Source organism: Somniosus microcephalus, unplaced genomic scaffold, assembly GCF_052327205.1.
Source record: "Somniosus microcephalus isolate GS21.2 unplaced genomic scaffold, FLI_Smic_1.0 unresolved_chr2, whole genome shotgun sequence".
NCBI classification, from domain to species: domain Eukaryota; kingdom Metazoa; phylum Chordata; class Chondrichthyes; order Squaliformes; family Somniosidae; genus Somniosus; species Somniosus microcephalus.
Window position 1 is genome coordinate 42,398,808 of NW_028225180.1, and position 16,583 is coordinate 42,415,390.

Below are 16,583 nucleotides of genomic sequence, written 5' to 3' on the forward strand. Positions count from 1 at the left end.
AAAATCTAATATGCCACACTTATCCCTATTAAAAACCAGCAGCCGTCTCTATCCCCACTTCTCAAACCTATTTCCTGAAAGTGATGACAGTCCTGATCGCTGTTTAGCAAACTTCTTATGTTTCTGTCTCAGCAAATTTCGAAATTGTTCTTGCTATTTCCAAATTTAAATTATCGTAAAACACAAAGCACAAAACTGGATTCCTGTAGTACACTTCAAACGCAGCTCTAACCTTTCTCAATCTAGCTAACATTAATTCAAGCTAACTTTTTGAATCTTTTCCATCAGGCGCATCTTTATTCAAGCTTCTACATATTCTCTGATCCAAAGAGTTTGATTAATCTAGGGTGTAGTTACAGGATAATTAACGATACAAAGACGTGAAGCATTTTGTCCTTTTACAAGCCCTTGGTCAGGCCTCAGTTTGAGAAATGTGCTCCATTTTGGTCCCTTCCAAAGATAGGTGAACTTGAGGATAGTTTCGGTGGAGAGGAGGGCCACAAGATTAATACTCTTTTTCAATTATCCTAGTTACCAAAATTGGCTCAAAGAGATGGGTCTGCATACTTTGGAGAAGCGTAGATATAGTGGTGAAATTATTAAGGTTCATAAGATGATGATGGGATTAATTTCCCTTTTTCTAGACAAAATGCTTCAACTCAATAGGTTAGGGTGGACCAGGTGTTCAAGTGCCAGATGTAGGTAAGATTTTAGGAGAAAGTTATTTCATCAAGGTGTAGTGGACCTGTGGAACAGGCTGCTGGCTTGTGTGGTGGATGCATCAATTCCATCAAGCGAGGGCTGGACCTGCAATTGGCTGGTGTGGAGATCACCTGGTATTAATCTGGACCAGTGTGATCTCATGGATTATTTGTAATCACCTAAAGGAGTCGGAGAGGAGTTTTTCACATTTGTTACCACTCATGATCCTGGATTTTGACCTGTTTTGCCGCCTCTTCCAGTAGATGACGTGGTTTTGGGTAGGGAGGCGAGTTTATATGCTGTGAAGCACGGGGTTTCACAAATCTCCGGGACAGGCTGAATGGACTAGTAGGTCGCTGTCTGTCCCCCATTTTTCGTAAGTTGCGAACACGCCTCTTGTGGAAAACCTTATCAAACACCTGATACAAATTCATGCTATGTATTTACTTCATCCACTCCATCTATGCAATCGGTACAAGTTGTCAAATATGACTTGACTTTCTTAAACCCATGCAGACAGCCCTTTTTTAACCCCTGCATTTCTAAGTGCTCCCTAATTTTATCTCGGATTTTTATTTGAAGCTTTTGCCCAACAACTGACGTTTCACTTACTGGTCTGCACTCAGCTTACAGTTTGGTGCAAAGTTCAGATCAAACCCCAGCGACCCAACTTGGGAAATGGGCTCAAACTGAGGCATCAGATCAACATTGCCAATTATCAGAAATCGTTGCAGCATCTCAAAATAAACTAAACTGACTCAACTCTACAGAAATGAATAAAACATAATAACATCCCTCTGCTTCGCTGTTTTTTTCAGGGACAGCTCTCCCACGAATCGATTCGACAGAACTTAAACTCAAGTTGTAAACCTCCAACAGATGTGCAGCTGCTGAAACCACTGGCTGTGGTTGGGTTGCTATAGACAATGTGCAGAAACTGCTGCAAAGCACAGGCCTGACCCAGATAATCTCATGCAGATGTGCGTGTCCCGCCATCTTAGAATCACTTTGTCGATCACCACCTAAGCCCAGATGTGTTATTGACTGGTCGGATGTATTGAGTGGAGGTGAAAACAGGAAGTAAGACATTTTAACATTTACTCGTTCTCACAGTCAGACAATTATTTGGTAAAACATCCTTGTATACCATCCACCACTTGTGTATAGTCAGCATTATTCCACAACTAAATTGAATCAGAGAATGGTGCAGCACAAATGGAGGCCAGTCGAGTGATCATGTACATGCTGGCAGATATCTGTCAAATTCTGTTATGAAAATTAAATAACAAAACTAATACGCAAGCATTGGGTCAGTGCCAGCATATTGACCTCTTCAACTCCGCTATTATCAACCTACAGTGTACTGGGCCCATCGAGAGGGGAATTGGCCGCGCGTTTTAGCTGCTGAAAAGGGAGAGGTCATTTATTTAGCGTTCTCTGTAATTAAGAGTCAGAATTTGGCCAGTGATTGCATGCTCACCATAGAATTATATGGTTGAGGGCTAGATTCCTACTCCAGCACACAATCTAGGATGATACTCCCAGTGCCAGTACTAAGGGAACGCTGCACTCATGGAAGTGCAGGCTTTCAGATAAGGCTTTGAAGCAAGACTCCCTCTATATTGAAGAGGAGCATAGGAGTTCTTCCTGGTGTCAGCTGTGGCTCAGTGGGTAGCACCCTCGCCTCTGAGTCATAAGGTTGTGGGCCCAACTCCCACTCCAGGAACTTGAGCACATAAAGCTAGGCTGACACTCCAGTGCAGTGCTGAGGGAGCGCTGCACTGTCGGAGGTGCCGTCTTTCATCTGAGCCGTTAAACCGAGGCCCCATCCGCATGCTCAGGTGGATGTTAAAGATCCCATGAAGAAGTGTAGGGGAGTGATCCCGGGTCTCCTGGCCAATACTTCTCCATCAACCATCATAACCAAAACGGATTATCTAATCATTATCACATTGCTGTTCGTGGGAGCTTGCTGTGCGCACATTCGCTACCTCACTTCCCACATTACAACAGTGACTACGATTCAAAAGTACTTCATTGTCTGTAAAGTTCTTTGAGACGTCCGCTGGTCGTGAAAGACGCTATATAAATGCAGGTCTTTCTTTTGTTTCTTTGGTGTCCTGGGCCAATATCGACCAATCAACCAACATCACTAAAAACGTTTAAGTGGTCATTATCACATTGCTGTTGGTGCTGGCTGGCTCTGCGCACATTAGCTACCACCTTTCCTACATTACAACAGTGCCATTACTTCAAAATTACTTAACGTGCGTTGGTCCCGAGGTGGTGAACGGTGCTATAGAAATCCAAGTTCTTAATTTCAATGGACGTTTAGGATTAAATAGCATCATAAAATAATACTAGCTGAGGGTGATGGTCGAAGGTTCCTTTTGTGATGGGAAGCCTGTGTCCAGTGGTGTACCACAGGGATCGGTGCTGGGTGCTTTGCTGTTTGTAGTGTATATTAATGATTTAGATTTCAATGTCGGAGGTATGATCAGTAAGTTTGCAGATGATACTAAAATTGGTGGAGTGGTAAATAGCGAGGAGGGAAGTCTCATGCTACAGGACGATATAGATGGGATGGTTAGATGGGCAGAGCTGTGGCAAATGTGTGAGGTGATGCATTTTGGGAGGACTAACAAGGCAAGGGAATACATAATGAATGGTAGGATCCTAGGAAGGACAGAGGATCAGAGGGACCTGGGTGTGCATGTACATAGACCACTGAAGGCAACAGGACAGTTAGATATGGTGGTTAAAAAGGCATATGGGATACTTGCGTTCATTAGCCGAGGCTTATAATATAAGGGCAGGGAGGTTATGATGGAGCTGCACAAAACATTAGTTAGGCCACAGCTGGATAACCTGTGCAGTTCTGGTCACCACACTATAGGAAGGATGTGATTGCATTGGAGAGGCTGCATAGAAGATTCAGCAGGATGTTACCTGGGCTGGAGCGTTTCAGCTCTGAAGAGAGACTGGATAATCTGGGCTTCATTTCCTTAGAGCAGGGAAGGCTGAGGGGGACCTGGTTGAGGTATACCTAATTATAAGGGGCATAGCTAGGGTAGGACCTTTCCCCTTAGTAGAAGGTTCAATAACCAGGGGGCAGAGTTTCAAGGTAAGGGGCAGGAGGTTTAGAGGGGATTTGAGGGAAAACGTTTTCACCCAGAGGATGGTTGGACTCTGGAACTCACGGCCTGAAAGGGTGGTAGAGGCAGGGACCCACACAACATTCAAGAAGCATTTAGGCGAGCACGTGAAATGTCATAGCATACAAGGCAACGGGCCAAGTGCTGGAAAATGTGATTAGAATAGACAGGGCTTGATGGCTGGTGCGGACACGATGGGCTGAATGGCCTCGTTCTGTGCTGTATAACTCTATGACCCTATGACTAATTTGATACCGAGCCACATATGCAGATATTAGGACAGGTTAACACAAGCTTGGCCAATGTGATCGGTTTTAAGCAACGCCTTAGTGGAGGAGAGAGAGAGGGAGAGAGTGGTTCAAGTTTATGGAAGTTTTACCAGGGTTTAGGGCATTTGAAGCTGAAGGCACGGCCGCCAAAGGTGGAGCGATAAAAATCGAGGATGAGCAAGAGCACAGAATTGGAGGAACTAAATATCTCAGTGTGTTGTAGGGCTGGAGCAGATTAGTGGAAAAAGTTCCTTTCTATCTACCCTGTCTATGCCCGTCATAATTTACTACAGCCTCAGCCTTTTCTGCTCTAAGGAAAACAACCCCAGCCTGTCCAGACTCTCTTCATAGCTGAAGCGCTCCAGACCAGGTAACATCCTGATGAATCTCCTCTGCAACCTCTCCAATGCAATCACATCCCTCCTATAGTGTGGCGACCAGAACTGCACATAGTTTTCCAGCTGTGGCCTAACTAACGTTTTGTACAGCTCCATCATAACCTCCCTGCTCTTATATTCTATGACTCGGTTAATGAAGGCAAGTATCCCATATGCCTTTCTAACCACCTCATCTACCTGTCCTGCTGCCTTCAGAGCGATATGTACATGCACACCAAGGTCCCTCTGATCCTCTGTCCTTCCTCGGATCCTACCATTCATTGTGTATTGCCTTGCCTTGTTAGTCCTCCCAAAATGCATCACCTCACACTTTACATGGTTACATTGTATTTGCCACTGTTCTGTCCATCTAAATTCCATTTGCCGCAGTTCTGCCCATCTAAATTGTGTTTGACAATCGCTCCTGTGAAGCGCCTTGGACAATTTTACTTCATTAAAAGGCACTATATAAATGCAGGATGTTGTTGATGACGATGTGGACCAGCCGCCTTTCAGTAGTTCTCCCCGATTTTCGCTCTCATTGTCTACACTGGTGAAGAACTTGGTCTAGTGCTGGGAACGATTGCCAAGCGTGTTGCACAAGTTGAATATGGGCTCAAGGACGTGAGGACGAAACTAACTGAAATTGGGCTTCCAGCTATCTCTGCTTAAAATCTGCAAGCTTCTGATGCCAATCGTCCGATGAGCTCGTGGGTCGAGACACAGGACAATTCGTTTAGCACCGACAGCCAGCCAGCCCCTGAGAAAGGGAGGGAGGCAAAAGTTAAGAGAGTGACCCCAGTTCCTATTCCTCTTACCATCTGACAAGTCAAAAACTGCTTCATTTACATTCTCTGGGCAGCCTCCCAAGTTCCGTTTAAGGAGCATTACAGATGAAGTGGAGGAATTGTAATGCTGAATAAGGAAATGGCGGATGCATTAAATAAATATTTTCTATCTGTCCTCACAGAAGAATACAAAAAAACAATCCAGAAATAGTGGGGAACCATGGATCTAGTGGGAATGAGAAACTTAAAAACATTAGTATCAGTAAAGAAATAGGCTGGAGAAAATAATGGGACTATAAACCGGTTAATTCCCAGGACCTGATGGCCAACATCCTCGGGTTTTAAAAGAGGTGGCTACAGAGCTAGTGGATGCCTTGGTTTTCGTCTTCCACTATTTCCTAGATTCAACATCACCCACCCCCCCGCATGATTTGTGAGTTTCAGCAGTAACCCCGCTATTCAAGAAATAGGAGGAGAGAACATTGAGCACAACAGGTCAGTTAGCCTGACATCAGTAGTAGATAAAATGCTAATCAAATTATCTATTATTAGGGACTTGGTAACGAAGCACTTAGAAAATCAAAATATGATTGGGCACCTTCAACACAGATTTATGATTCTAATAGAATTTCTTGAAGTTGTAACTAGCAGGGTAGATAAGGGGAAACAGTGGGCATAGTATATTTGGATTCCCAAAAGGCATTCGATAGGGTGCCAAATAAAAGGCTGCTATGTAATACAAGGGCTCATCGGATTGGGGGTCATATATTAACATGGATTGGGGATTGGTTATCGGACAGAAAACAGAAGATGAATAAACGGGTCATTTTAATGTTGGTAGGCTGTAACTAGTGGGGTACTGCAAGGATCAGTGCTTGGGCTGCAGCTATTTACAATCTATATCAATGGTTTCGATGAGGGGCTAAGTATTATGGCCTCGAAATTGAGTGGGGTTAGCGCCCAATTAGAGGTGCTAGAGGGCCTTGCGCCGGAATTATAGCCGCGTCGGAAATTGATTTGGGCCCTACCATTGGCATTAGCCGGTAGCGCTGCGCCGGCACCGACGACGTCATCGGTGTGCGCAGCATCCCGGTTGCCGTGGTTACGCGGCCGGATGCCGAAATTCAGTTGCGGCCGCCTCGCCCGTGGCAGCCGCAACCAACGATTTTTCAAAAGTTTCTTGCTGGACTTAGCGCCGGCGCATTAAGGTGGCGCGGTGGCCGGCCGCTTTCCCGGCGGCCGCCTGCCCGCACCTCCCTCCCCGGACTCCTCCACCACCCCCCCGTGGCACAGATGTGTGTGGGCCTCGAGCCCGGCACTTCTCCGAGGTGCCGGGCTCATTTTTCGTGCGATTCCACCGGCCAGCGGTCGGCTGCAGGCAGCTCCTCCTTAACAGAAGGAGGAGGCCTGCAGTACCCCAGCCTGCCGCACCGCATCGGGTGCCGCACCGGGGGATTAGCGCCGCAATCCTGCATTCAGCGCCCATTGCGAGGCGCTGACACCCTCCATTAGCGCCCGCAGCCGTCTGGGCGCTGCGCAGCTGAATTTTTGGCGGGCGCAGCGGCAGTTAACGCTGGCGCTAAATTTCGGGTGCTACAGCCCTGGCGGAGGCAAACTCAATTTCTAGGCAAAAATATCCAAGTTGGCTGATGATACAAGGCTCGGTGCAATCGCATTGAGTTTAAGCAGACTTTGGTAAGTGTGAGAGTTCGGGCAAGTGGGAGGTGAGGGGGTGCTTTTGCTCTGTTTTGCTTCCCTCTCTCAGGCTAATCCAACACTGAGGACGTGGAGCAGCGAGACAATTCAACCGGACAGGTCCCCCAGACAGCATTCATGAGGAGGTTGGTGATCAGCTGGTTGGTAGGTCCTCTTCCTTTTCTTCTATAATTTTAAGTTGATAAGTCCTATTAAATGGTGGTGTAATATTATCATCTATATGGGGGCAGAGAGACTTCATAACTAAGAATAAGAAATTTGATTAATTACACAGATATGGGTGAACAGGTGATGTGTCACTGTTGCGAAATGTGGGTGCTGGTGGACCCCATTGAGGCTCACGGTTGCTTACATTTGTGATAAGTGTTTGCTGCTAGAGGAACTCAAGCTCCATGTTAAAGAGCTTGAGACTGAGCTTCAGAAACTGCGACACATCAGGGAGGGGGAGAAGTTCCTGGACTCTATGTTTCAGGAGGTGGTCACACCTATGAAATTAATTACTGCAGATGTAGTCCTTGGTCAGGGACAGGATGGTGTGACTACGAGTGAGGAAGGTACCGGGATCCAGGGTGTAGTGTTGAAGGAGCCGCAGCCCTTGCTCTTGTCAAGCAGGATCGAGGTACTTACTCCCTGTGAGGGCGGGAGTGGGGACTGCAGGGAGGATGAGCAACCTGGCCACAGCACCGTGGTACAGGGGGCCATTAAAGTGGAGGGAGTGAAAAGAAATGTTGTAGTGGTAGGCGATAGTATCATTAGGGGGATAGATAGGGTTCTCTGCAGTCAAGAGCGGGAGTCCCGAAGGCTGTTTTGCCTGCCCGGTGCCAGGGCTAAGGACATCTCTTCTGAGCTGGAAAGAAATTTGGAGTGGGAGGGGGAGGATCCAGTTGTCGTGGTGCATGTTGGTACAAACGACGTAGATAGGACAAGGAAGAAGTTTCTGTTAAAGAAGTATGAGCAGCTAGGGGCTAAATTAAAAAACAGAACCTCAAGGGTAATAATCTCTGGATTATTACCTGAGCCACGAGCGAAATTAGCTAGAATAAATAAAATTTAAGAGTTAAATGCGTGGCTCAAAGACTGGTGTGGGAGAAATGGGTTTTGCTTTTGGGACACTGGCACCAGCAATGGGACAGGAGGGAGCTGTTCCGTTGGGATGGACTCCACTTGGCCAGTGCTGGGACTAGAGTCCTGGCGAATCACATAACTAGGGCTGTAGAGAAGGCTTTAAAATAATTAGTGGGGGGGAGGTTTCTAGAGTGCAAATAACAGAAATTACAATGGAGAAGGTCATAGACTTAGGTAGCAGTGGGGAAATTAAAAACAAAACGTGTCAGGAAAGGACAGAAGGTATGGATTAAAAGGTAAATTAGTAAAAGGGGAAAAAACAGGGACTAAGTGTCACAAAACATATTTGAAAGTTCTTTATCTGAATGCACGTAGCATTCATAACAAAATGAGTCAGTTAACGGCACAAATAACTACATATGGGCATGATTTTGTGGCCATTACAGAAACATGGCTGCAGGGTGACCATGACTGGGAATTAAACATACCAGGTTATTTAACAATCAGGAAGACAGGCAGGAAGGGAGGGGAGCTGAGGTGGCTATGTTAATAAAGGAAGGAATCACTATAATACAGAGAAATGATATTGGGTCAAAGGAGCAGGGTAGTGAAACAGTTTGGGTGGAGATAAGGAATAATAAGGGGAAAAAAACACGAGTGGGCGTAGTCGATAGGCCTCCGAACAGTTGCAAATCTGTTGGACGGAGTATTCATCAGGAAATAGTTGAGGCTTGTAATAAGGGAACAGCTATAATTATGGGGGATTTTAACTATCATATTAACTGGAGAAATCAAATTGGGCAGAGAAGCATTGAGGATGAGTTCATTGAGTGTATTAGGGTTGGGTTTCTTGAGCAGTATATAACCGAACCGACCAGGGGGCAAGCAACCTTAGATTTGGTCCTGTGTAATGAGACAGGATTAATAAAAAATGTCCTAGTAAAGGATCCCCTTGGAATGAGAGACCATAACATGGTTGAATTACATATTCAAGTAGAGGGTGAGAAGGTTGGATCTCAAACAAGCGTGCTGAGAATGAATAAAGGAGACTGAAGATATGCGAGCGGAATTGATTAGAGTGCAATGGGAAAATAGATTAAAGGGTAAGACGGTACATGATCAGTGGTGTACATTTAAGGAGTTATTTTACAACTTCCAAAAAATATATATTACACTGAGGACAAAAGGGTGCAAAAGAAAAGATAGCCATCCGTGGCTAACTAAAGTAATTAAGGATAGTATCCGACTAAAAACAAGGGCATATAAGGTAGCCAAATCTAGCGGGAGGATAGAAGATTGGGAAGTCTTTAAATGACAGCAAAAAATAACTAAAAGATTGATTAAGAAGGGGAAGATAGATTATGAAAGTAAATTAGCAAAAAATATAAAAACAGATAGCAGAAGATTCTATAGTTATATAAAAAGAAAAAGGGTGGCTAAAGTAAATGTTGGTCCCTTAGAGGATGAGACCGGGAAATTAATGGTGGGAAACATGGAGATGGCATAAACGCTGAACAAATATTTTGTATCAGTCTTTACGGTAGAGGACACTAAGAATATCCCAACACTGGACAAACAGGGGGCTCTAGGCGGAGAGGTGTTAAATATGATTAAAATCACTAAGGAAGTGTTACTTGGTAAAATAATGGGACTCAAGCCGCATAAATCCCCTGGACCTGATGGGTTACATCCTAGGGTCTTGAGGGAAGTGGCGGTAGGGATTGTGGATGCATTGGTAATAATTTTCCAAAACTCCCTGGACTCTGCAAAGGTCCTGGCAGATTGGAAAACTGCTAATGTAACACCCTTAATTAAAATGGGTAGCAGGCAGAAGGCTGGAAACTATAGACCTGTTAGCCTAACATCTGTGGTTGGTAAAATGTTGGAGTCTATTATTAAGGAGACAGTAACGGGACATTTGAATAAACATAATTTAATAGGACAAACTCAGCATGGTTTCATGAAGGGGAAGTCATGTTTGACAAATTTGCTTGAGCTCTTTGAGGAAGGAATATACAGGGTGGATAAAGGAGAACCAGTGGGCGTAGTGTATTTAGACTTCCAAAAGGCATTTGACAAGGTGCCACACAAAAGATTATTGCGTAAGATAAATAATCACGGGATTGGGGGTAATATTCTGGCATGGGTGGAGGATTGGCTCTCTAACAGAATGCATAGAGTTGGGATAAATGATTCGTTCTCAGACTGGCAATCAGTAACTAGTGGTGTTCCGCAGGGGTCAGTGCTGGGTCCCCAACTCTTTACAATCTATATTAACGATTTGGAGGAGGGTACCGAGTGTAACATATCAACGATTGCAGATGATACAAAGGTGGGAGGGAAAGTAGTGAGTGAGGAGGACATAAAAAACCTGCAAAGTGACATAGACAGGCTAAGTAAGTGGGCAGGGATGTGGCAGATGGAATACAATACTGGAAAGTGTGAGGTTATGCAATTTGGCAGGAAAAATCATAGAGCATGTTATTACCTTAATGGCAAGAAACTGGAAAGTACTATAGTACAAAGGCATCTGGGGGTCCTGGTGCAGGAAACTCAAAAAGTTAGTATGCAGGTGCAGCAAGTGATCAAGAAGGCCAATGGAATGTTGGCTTTTATTGCTAGGGGGATAAAATATAAAAACAGGGAGGTATTGCTGCAGATATACAAGGTATTGGTGAGACCACACCTGGAATACTGCATACAGTTTTGGTGTCCATACGTAAGAAAATACATACTTGCTCTTGAGTCAGTCCAAAGAAGGTTCACTCGGCTAATCCCGGGGATGAGGGTGTGGTCATATGAGGAGAGGTTGAGTAGATTGTGACTCTACTCATTGGAGTTCAGAAGAATGAGAGGTGATCTTATTGAAACATATAAGATTGTGAAGGGGCTTGATCGGGTGGATGCGGTGAGGATGTTCCCATGATGGGTGAAACTAGAACTAGGGGGCATAATCTTAGAATAAGGGGCTGCTCATTCAAAACTGAGATGAGGAGAAACTTCTTCACACAGAGGGTGGTATGTTTGTGGAATTTGCTGCCCCAGAAAGCTGTAGAAGCTACATCATTAAATAAATTTAAAACAGAAGTGGATATGTTCCTAGAAGTAAAGGGAATTAAGGGTAACGGGCAGTGGGCAGGAAATTGGACATGAGTCTAGGTTCGGAATGGGCATGGCCCTGTGGGTAGTGGAGCGGGCCCAGGGGCCGTGTAGCCTGGTTCTGCTCCTACTTCTTGTGTTCTAATTTTGTGTTAGATTTCAGGAGATGGTTTTCTTCCTGTTCCTGGCTGGGGTGGAAATCGCCTTTACAGAAGGTAAGTACTGTAGAAAATATAGGGACAGAGTGATCTCCTGGACGAGTTTCGATCGACTAGATGGGTCGGAGAGGAATTTCCCAGATTTTCTTCTCCAAATTGGCCATTGGGTTTTATATCTGTTTTTTCGCCTCTCCCGGGAGATCACAAGGGATCGGGTGGGATGGAGAGTGATAGAAGATTTGAGGTTAGGATCAGATCAGCCATGATCTTATTGAATGGTGGAGCAGGCTCGAGGGGCCGATTGGCCTACTGCTGCTTCTATTTCTTATGTTCTTATGTTCTTATGTAAGCTGTGACGAGGATGCAAATATGCTGCAAATTGATATAGACTGGTTAAGTGAATGAGTAAGAGCATGGCAGCTGAAATCCACTGTGGAAAAATGTGAAGTTATCCACTTTGGTAGGAAAAATAGAAAAGCAGAATATGTTTTAAATGTTGAGGGATTGGGAAATGTTGGTATTCAGAGGGACCTGGGTGTCATTGTACACAAATCAAGGAAAGTTAACATGCAGATGCAGCAAAGAATTAGGAAACGAAATGATATTTTCGTCTTCATTACAAAAGGATTGGAGTATAAGATTAGAGAAGCCTTACTGCAATTATATAGGGCCTTGGCGAGACAACACCTGGAGTACTGTGTACAATTTTGCTCTCCTTAACTAATGAAGGATAAACTTGCCTTACAGATTGTCTCGACTAATTCCTAGGCTGAGGAGAGACTGAGTAAATTAGGCCTATAATTCCTAGAGTTTTGAAGAATGAGAGGTGATCTCATTGAAACGTATATCATTCTTAAGGAGCTTGGCAGGGTAATTGCTGGAAGGATGTTTCTCCTGTCCAGGAAATCTAGAACTCGGTGTCACAATCTCAGAATAAGAAGACGGCCATTTAGGACTGAGCTGTGGAGATATTTCTTCACTCAGAGGGTTGTCAATCTTTGTAATCCGCTACCCCAGAGGGCTGCTGATGCTCAGTCCTTGACTATTTTCAACACAGAGATCGATAGATTTTTGCATATTCAGGGAACCAACGGATTTGAGGGTAGTGCATGAAGCTGGATTTGAGGTAGAAGGTCATCCATGATCTTATTGAATAGTGGAGCAGGCTCGAAGGGCCGAATAGAATCATAGAAATGTACGGCAGAGAATGTACGGCACAGAAGGAGGCCATTCAACCCATCGTGTCTGTGTCAGCCGAGAAAGAGTTCGCCTGCCTAATCCCACGTTCCAGCTTTTGGTCCATTGCCCTGTAGGTTATGGCACATCAAGTCCATATCCAAGTACTTTTTAAAAGTGATGAGATTTTCTGTCTCTACCACCATTTCAGACAGTGAGTTCCAGACCCCCACCACCCTCTGGCTGGAAACAGTTCTCATCCTCTCCTGTTTAATCCTTCTAACACTTATTTTAAAACTATGCCTTCTGGTTATTGACCTCCCTGCTAAATGAAATAGGCCCTTCCTGTCCACTCTATCTAGCACCCTCATAATTTCTTATATTCTTGTATTCCTTCTTGTGTCCCAGCTGCAGGTATATCGCTGGTGCTGCAACAGCAAATTCATCGCCAGTAGTGCAATAGATGGGTCTCCATCCGTTTAACAAGATTGGGGCCTCGAATAGGAATATAATCAGCTATAGCAGAGGAAAAGCAGTGTCATATCTGGTGTAAGTGCAGACACCCTATTACCAGAGGAGCACGGTCACAACTGGTGTATGTTTAGGGGTACCACGAGCACCTGTCGAGGACAGTCAGCTCGTGATTAATTTTAGGCTATCACTAATACCAGAACATCACTTTCACTACCATTGTAAGTGTGGGGATTCCACTACTACTGGTGAAGCACGGTCACCTCTCATATATATGTAGGGTGACCACTCATACAGTAGAAGCAGGATCACCGCTGGTTAAAGTGTAGGGAACACGTTCAGCATTAGTGTAAGTGTAGGGGTACTGCTAGTACAGGAGGAGTACGGTCTGCTCTTGTGTAAATGTAAGCTGCCACTAATACCATAAGAGCATTTTCAGTATAAGTGTAAGTGTAAGGGTACCAGTAGTAAGGGGGAACATGTTCACACCTAGTATGAGTGTAGGGTAACACTAGACACGGAGTAGCGTGTTCACCTCTAATATAAGTATAGGATTACCAATAGTACAGGAGGAGCACCACTATTGTATGTGTAGGGGTGACACTTGCACCTGTCGAGGATGGTCAGCTCGTGATTAATTGTAGGTTATCACTAATACCAGACCATCACTGTCACTACCATTGAAAGTTTGGGGTTACCACTACTACTGCTGAAGCACGGACACCTCTAGTGTTACCACTCGTACCATAGAAGAAGGAGCACTGCTTGTGTAAGTGTGGGAATCACTATAACAGGACGTTAACGTCCAGCAGTAGTCTAAGTGCAAGGATATATCTAGCAGCGCAGGAGCAAGGTCATCGAGTATCAGTGTAGTGAACCACAATACTGAAGGAGCACTTTCCCCTCTAGTGTAAGTGTTGGGGCACCACTAGTAATGAAGTAAACTGCTCTTCTCGTGTAAGTGTAGGGGCACCACTAGTACTGAAGGAGTACTGTATCCTCTAGTGTACGTGTAGGGGCACCACTGGCACTGAAGCAGCACTTTCCCCTCCAGTGTAAGTGCAGGTGTACCGCCAGTACTGAAGGAGCACTGTCTACTCTAGTGTACGTGCAGGGGTACCACTAGTACCAGGGGAGCACTGTCTCCTCTAGTGTAAGTGTAGGGGCAGCAATAGTACCAGAGAAACACAGTCACCTCTAGTTTAAGTGTAGGGCTGCCACAAGTACAGGAGGAGCACGCTCACCACTTGTGTAAGTGTAGCTTTACTACAGCTACCAGAGGAACGCTGTTACCTTTAATACCGCATGACTGCAGTCTTCCCCAATACCGCAAGATTTGATCACCGCCTGTTCTGGAGGGTTTGGAGCAATAAAACTGACTCAAGTATAGGGTCAGGACGTGTTGGGCTAGGGGGCTGCCTTCATTGCTCCTGTAGAAACAGAGGCAGCAGCAGCACTGAGAGATTGAACACTCTAATTGTAAAGAATGACTTAATTATATTTTATTTGATAAACTTTCCCATATCAATTTCAACTATTTCTATTAATCTGACGTATCAGATGAAAAACAACTTACCTGAGTCTATTTGTTCAATGACTGTAACAAATGCTAATTATGATTTAACCTGATTGACTCGCTGGAGGATTGATGTGTGGATAAATATAGGTTCCCTTCCATTGCCTCAGCCGTGCGCCAGTCAGAGTCTTTCAGCTCTGACACAGAATTCTTCCATTCACATAGAAAATGGGTCAACCAACTATGCTGCAGTTAACAGAGATTTATTACCCGATTCTCGCAGCCGTCGCTGTCCCCGGTGAGCCATTGTAACCTGTTTACTGTTTTTCAGGATTAACTGTGTAGCTGGTCAGCCTGGTCGGAAAAGGTAAGTTGTTTTTTAAATGTCAGTATTAATTAGTCGGTAGTGACTGGAACCAACTCGTGAACCGCCTATTTATACTTTCCGTGCTTCCCTTAATCCAATAACCTCACTGATTTTACAATGTTCTTTGAAGCAGCTACACAAGGACTTTGGCGGTTCTTCGGACCGTCTTCCCGCCCCTCCAGCCCCAGCCCCGTGCAGAGTGAGCGCTGCAGCAGCTCATTAAAATGTATGAGTCCGATTCCCAGATAATGGTTCCAATACCAATCCTGTTCTCACGCTGCTCCGTATTGATAATTACACTGAATGGAGTAAAATGCTCTCCACAAGTATTGCCCTATATATTTCATTCAGACATTGGAACATTATTTTTCTCCTCTCTCTTTCTTACAGCGAACCTCGTGACATTGGAGATTCTCTCCCGAGGAAACTGCGGCCTTTCCAAGTGTATCTCTGTCTACATGGTGGCCATGGCAACAGCAGATCTAATGGTCATCATCATTAATGTAATAGTGTATCATATTTTTAGTTATCACTTTCCACTTTCATTCCTGTTCCAGACTCCAGTGTGTAAGTTCATTCTATATATGACTGGTGTCACCCTCGATTTGTCTGTTTGGTTCACCGTCTCCTTCACATTTGACCGATGTGTTGTTATCTGCTGCGAGAGGTTAAAAGCAAAGTATTGCACCGAGAGAACTGTGGCCGCGGTTATAACATCGTTCACGGTCCTCATCTTTTTAAAGGACATCCCCGTTTTGTTTGCAGTGGAATTTGAGCAAATAATTAACAAGGTGCAGTGGGGCTGCCGGAAAAGTGTAGGCTTTGCTACCTCACCTCCAGGCATAGCTTACGTCTGGTTTCACACCGCCTGGGCCTTTTGGATTCCTTTTACTTTAATCGCCTTGTTTAATTCTTTAGCCGTTCGACGTATTTTAGTGGCCAGCAGATCCCGCAGGGGACTCCGAGGTCACAGGAGTGAGAATCACAGTGATACAGAGATGGAGAACCGAAGGAAATCCATCATTTTATTGTTCACTATTTCGGGCAGTTTTATACTGTTGTGGCTGACAAATGCCGTGAGTTTATTAACTACCAGACAGATAAGCACCACTAATTACCGAGGCGACCACACAAATCCTGGATATATTGCCACTGAAACCGGAGCGTTGTTGAAGTTTTTGAGTTGCTTTCAAAACCCGTGTATTTATGCAGCGACGCAGAGCAAATTCAGAGAAGAGCTGCAGAATGTGGCGAAATCCCCCTGGACACTAATTTTGAGATTAGTTAGAAAATGAGAGTAAGAATAATCAGGTAAAACGAAAGCTTTATTTTAAACTGAAGCTCAATTTCAACGTCCTTTCCACCGTAGAACGTCCTTCTTTCTGGAAATGTGAGTTCTTTTGTAAACATTTCTTCCATTTTGCAGCATGCGTTTGATGTCGGCTTTGCGTTAGTTTTACGGTGCTTTTGCTGAGTAATCATAACCTATTCCTGCTAATTTAGCACATTTCAAGTTCAGGGATCACAGATAATGTTGAGGTTCAGCAGTGGAGTCGGACATCTGGGCAACAGAGGAATCCAACTTACACTTCAGGTACTGGGATCGGGCGCACCAGTTTAAAATCATCAATAAAGTTTCATTCAGTGCCGAAACAATCAAAGGTCTTGCGATCGCCGATATTGGTAACTTTCCTGGAAGTTTGATGTGAATATTGTAGGTGGCG

At 44.6% G+C, this 16,583-nt stretch overlaps 1 protein-coding gene and 1 pseudogene across 2 annotated transcripts in view; one reads left to right on the top strand and one right to left on the bottom strand.

Annotated features, from left to right (window-relative positions):
- LOC147092569 (NACHT, LRR and PYD domains-containing protein 14-like) overlaps nt 1-16,583 on the bottom strand; it is a 359,808-nt pseudogene that overhangs the window by 277,168 nt on the left and 66,057 nt on the right. The window lies entirely within an intron of this gene.
- Nucleotides 14,721-16,154, top strand: LOC147092572 (putative G protein-coupled receptor 139). The gene is made up of 2 exons (XM_085976386.1): nt 14,721-14,790; nt 15,250-16,154. The coding sequence occupies exons 1-2, from the start codon at nt 14,721-14,723 to the stop codon at nt 16,152-16,154; spliced, it is 975 nt and encodes a 324-aa protein (XP_085832512.1).

Excerpts from the sequence above, each read along its gene's own strand:
- LOC147092572 (XM_085976386.1), top strand. The coding sequence starts at position 14,721 with ATGGGTCAACCAACTATGCTGCAGTTAACAGAGATTTATTACCCGATT. Across the intron at positions 14,791-15,249 it reads CGCAGCCGTCGCTGTCCCCG|CGAACCTCGTGACATTGGAG; the intron begins GTGAGCCATTGT and ends TCTTTCTTACAG.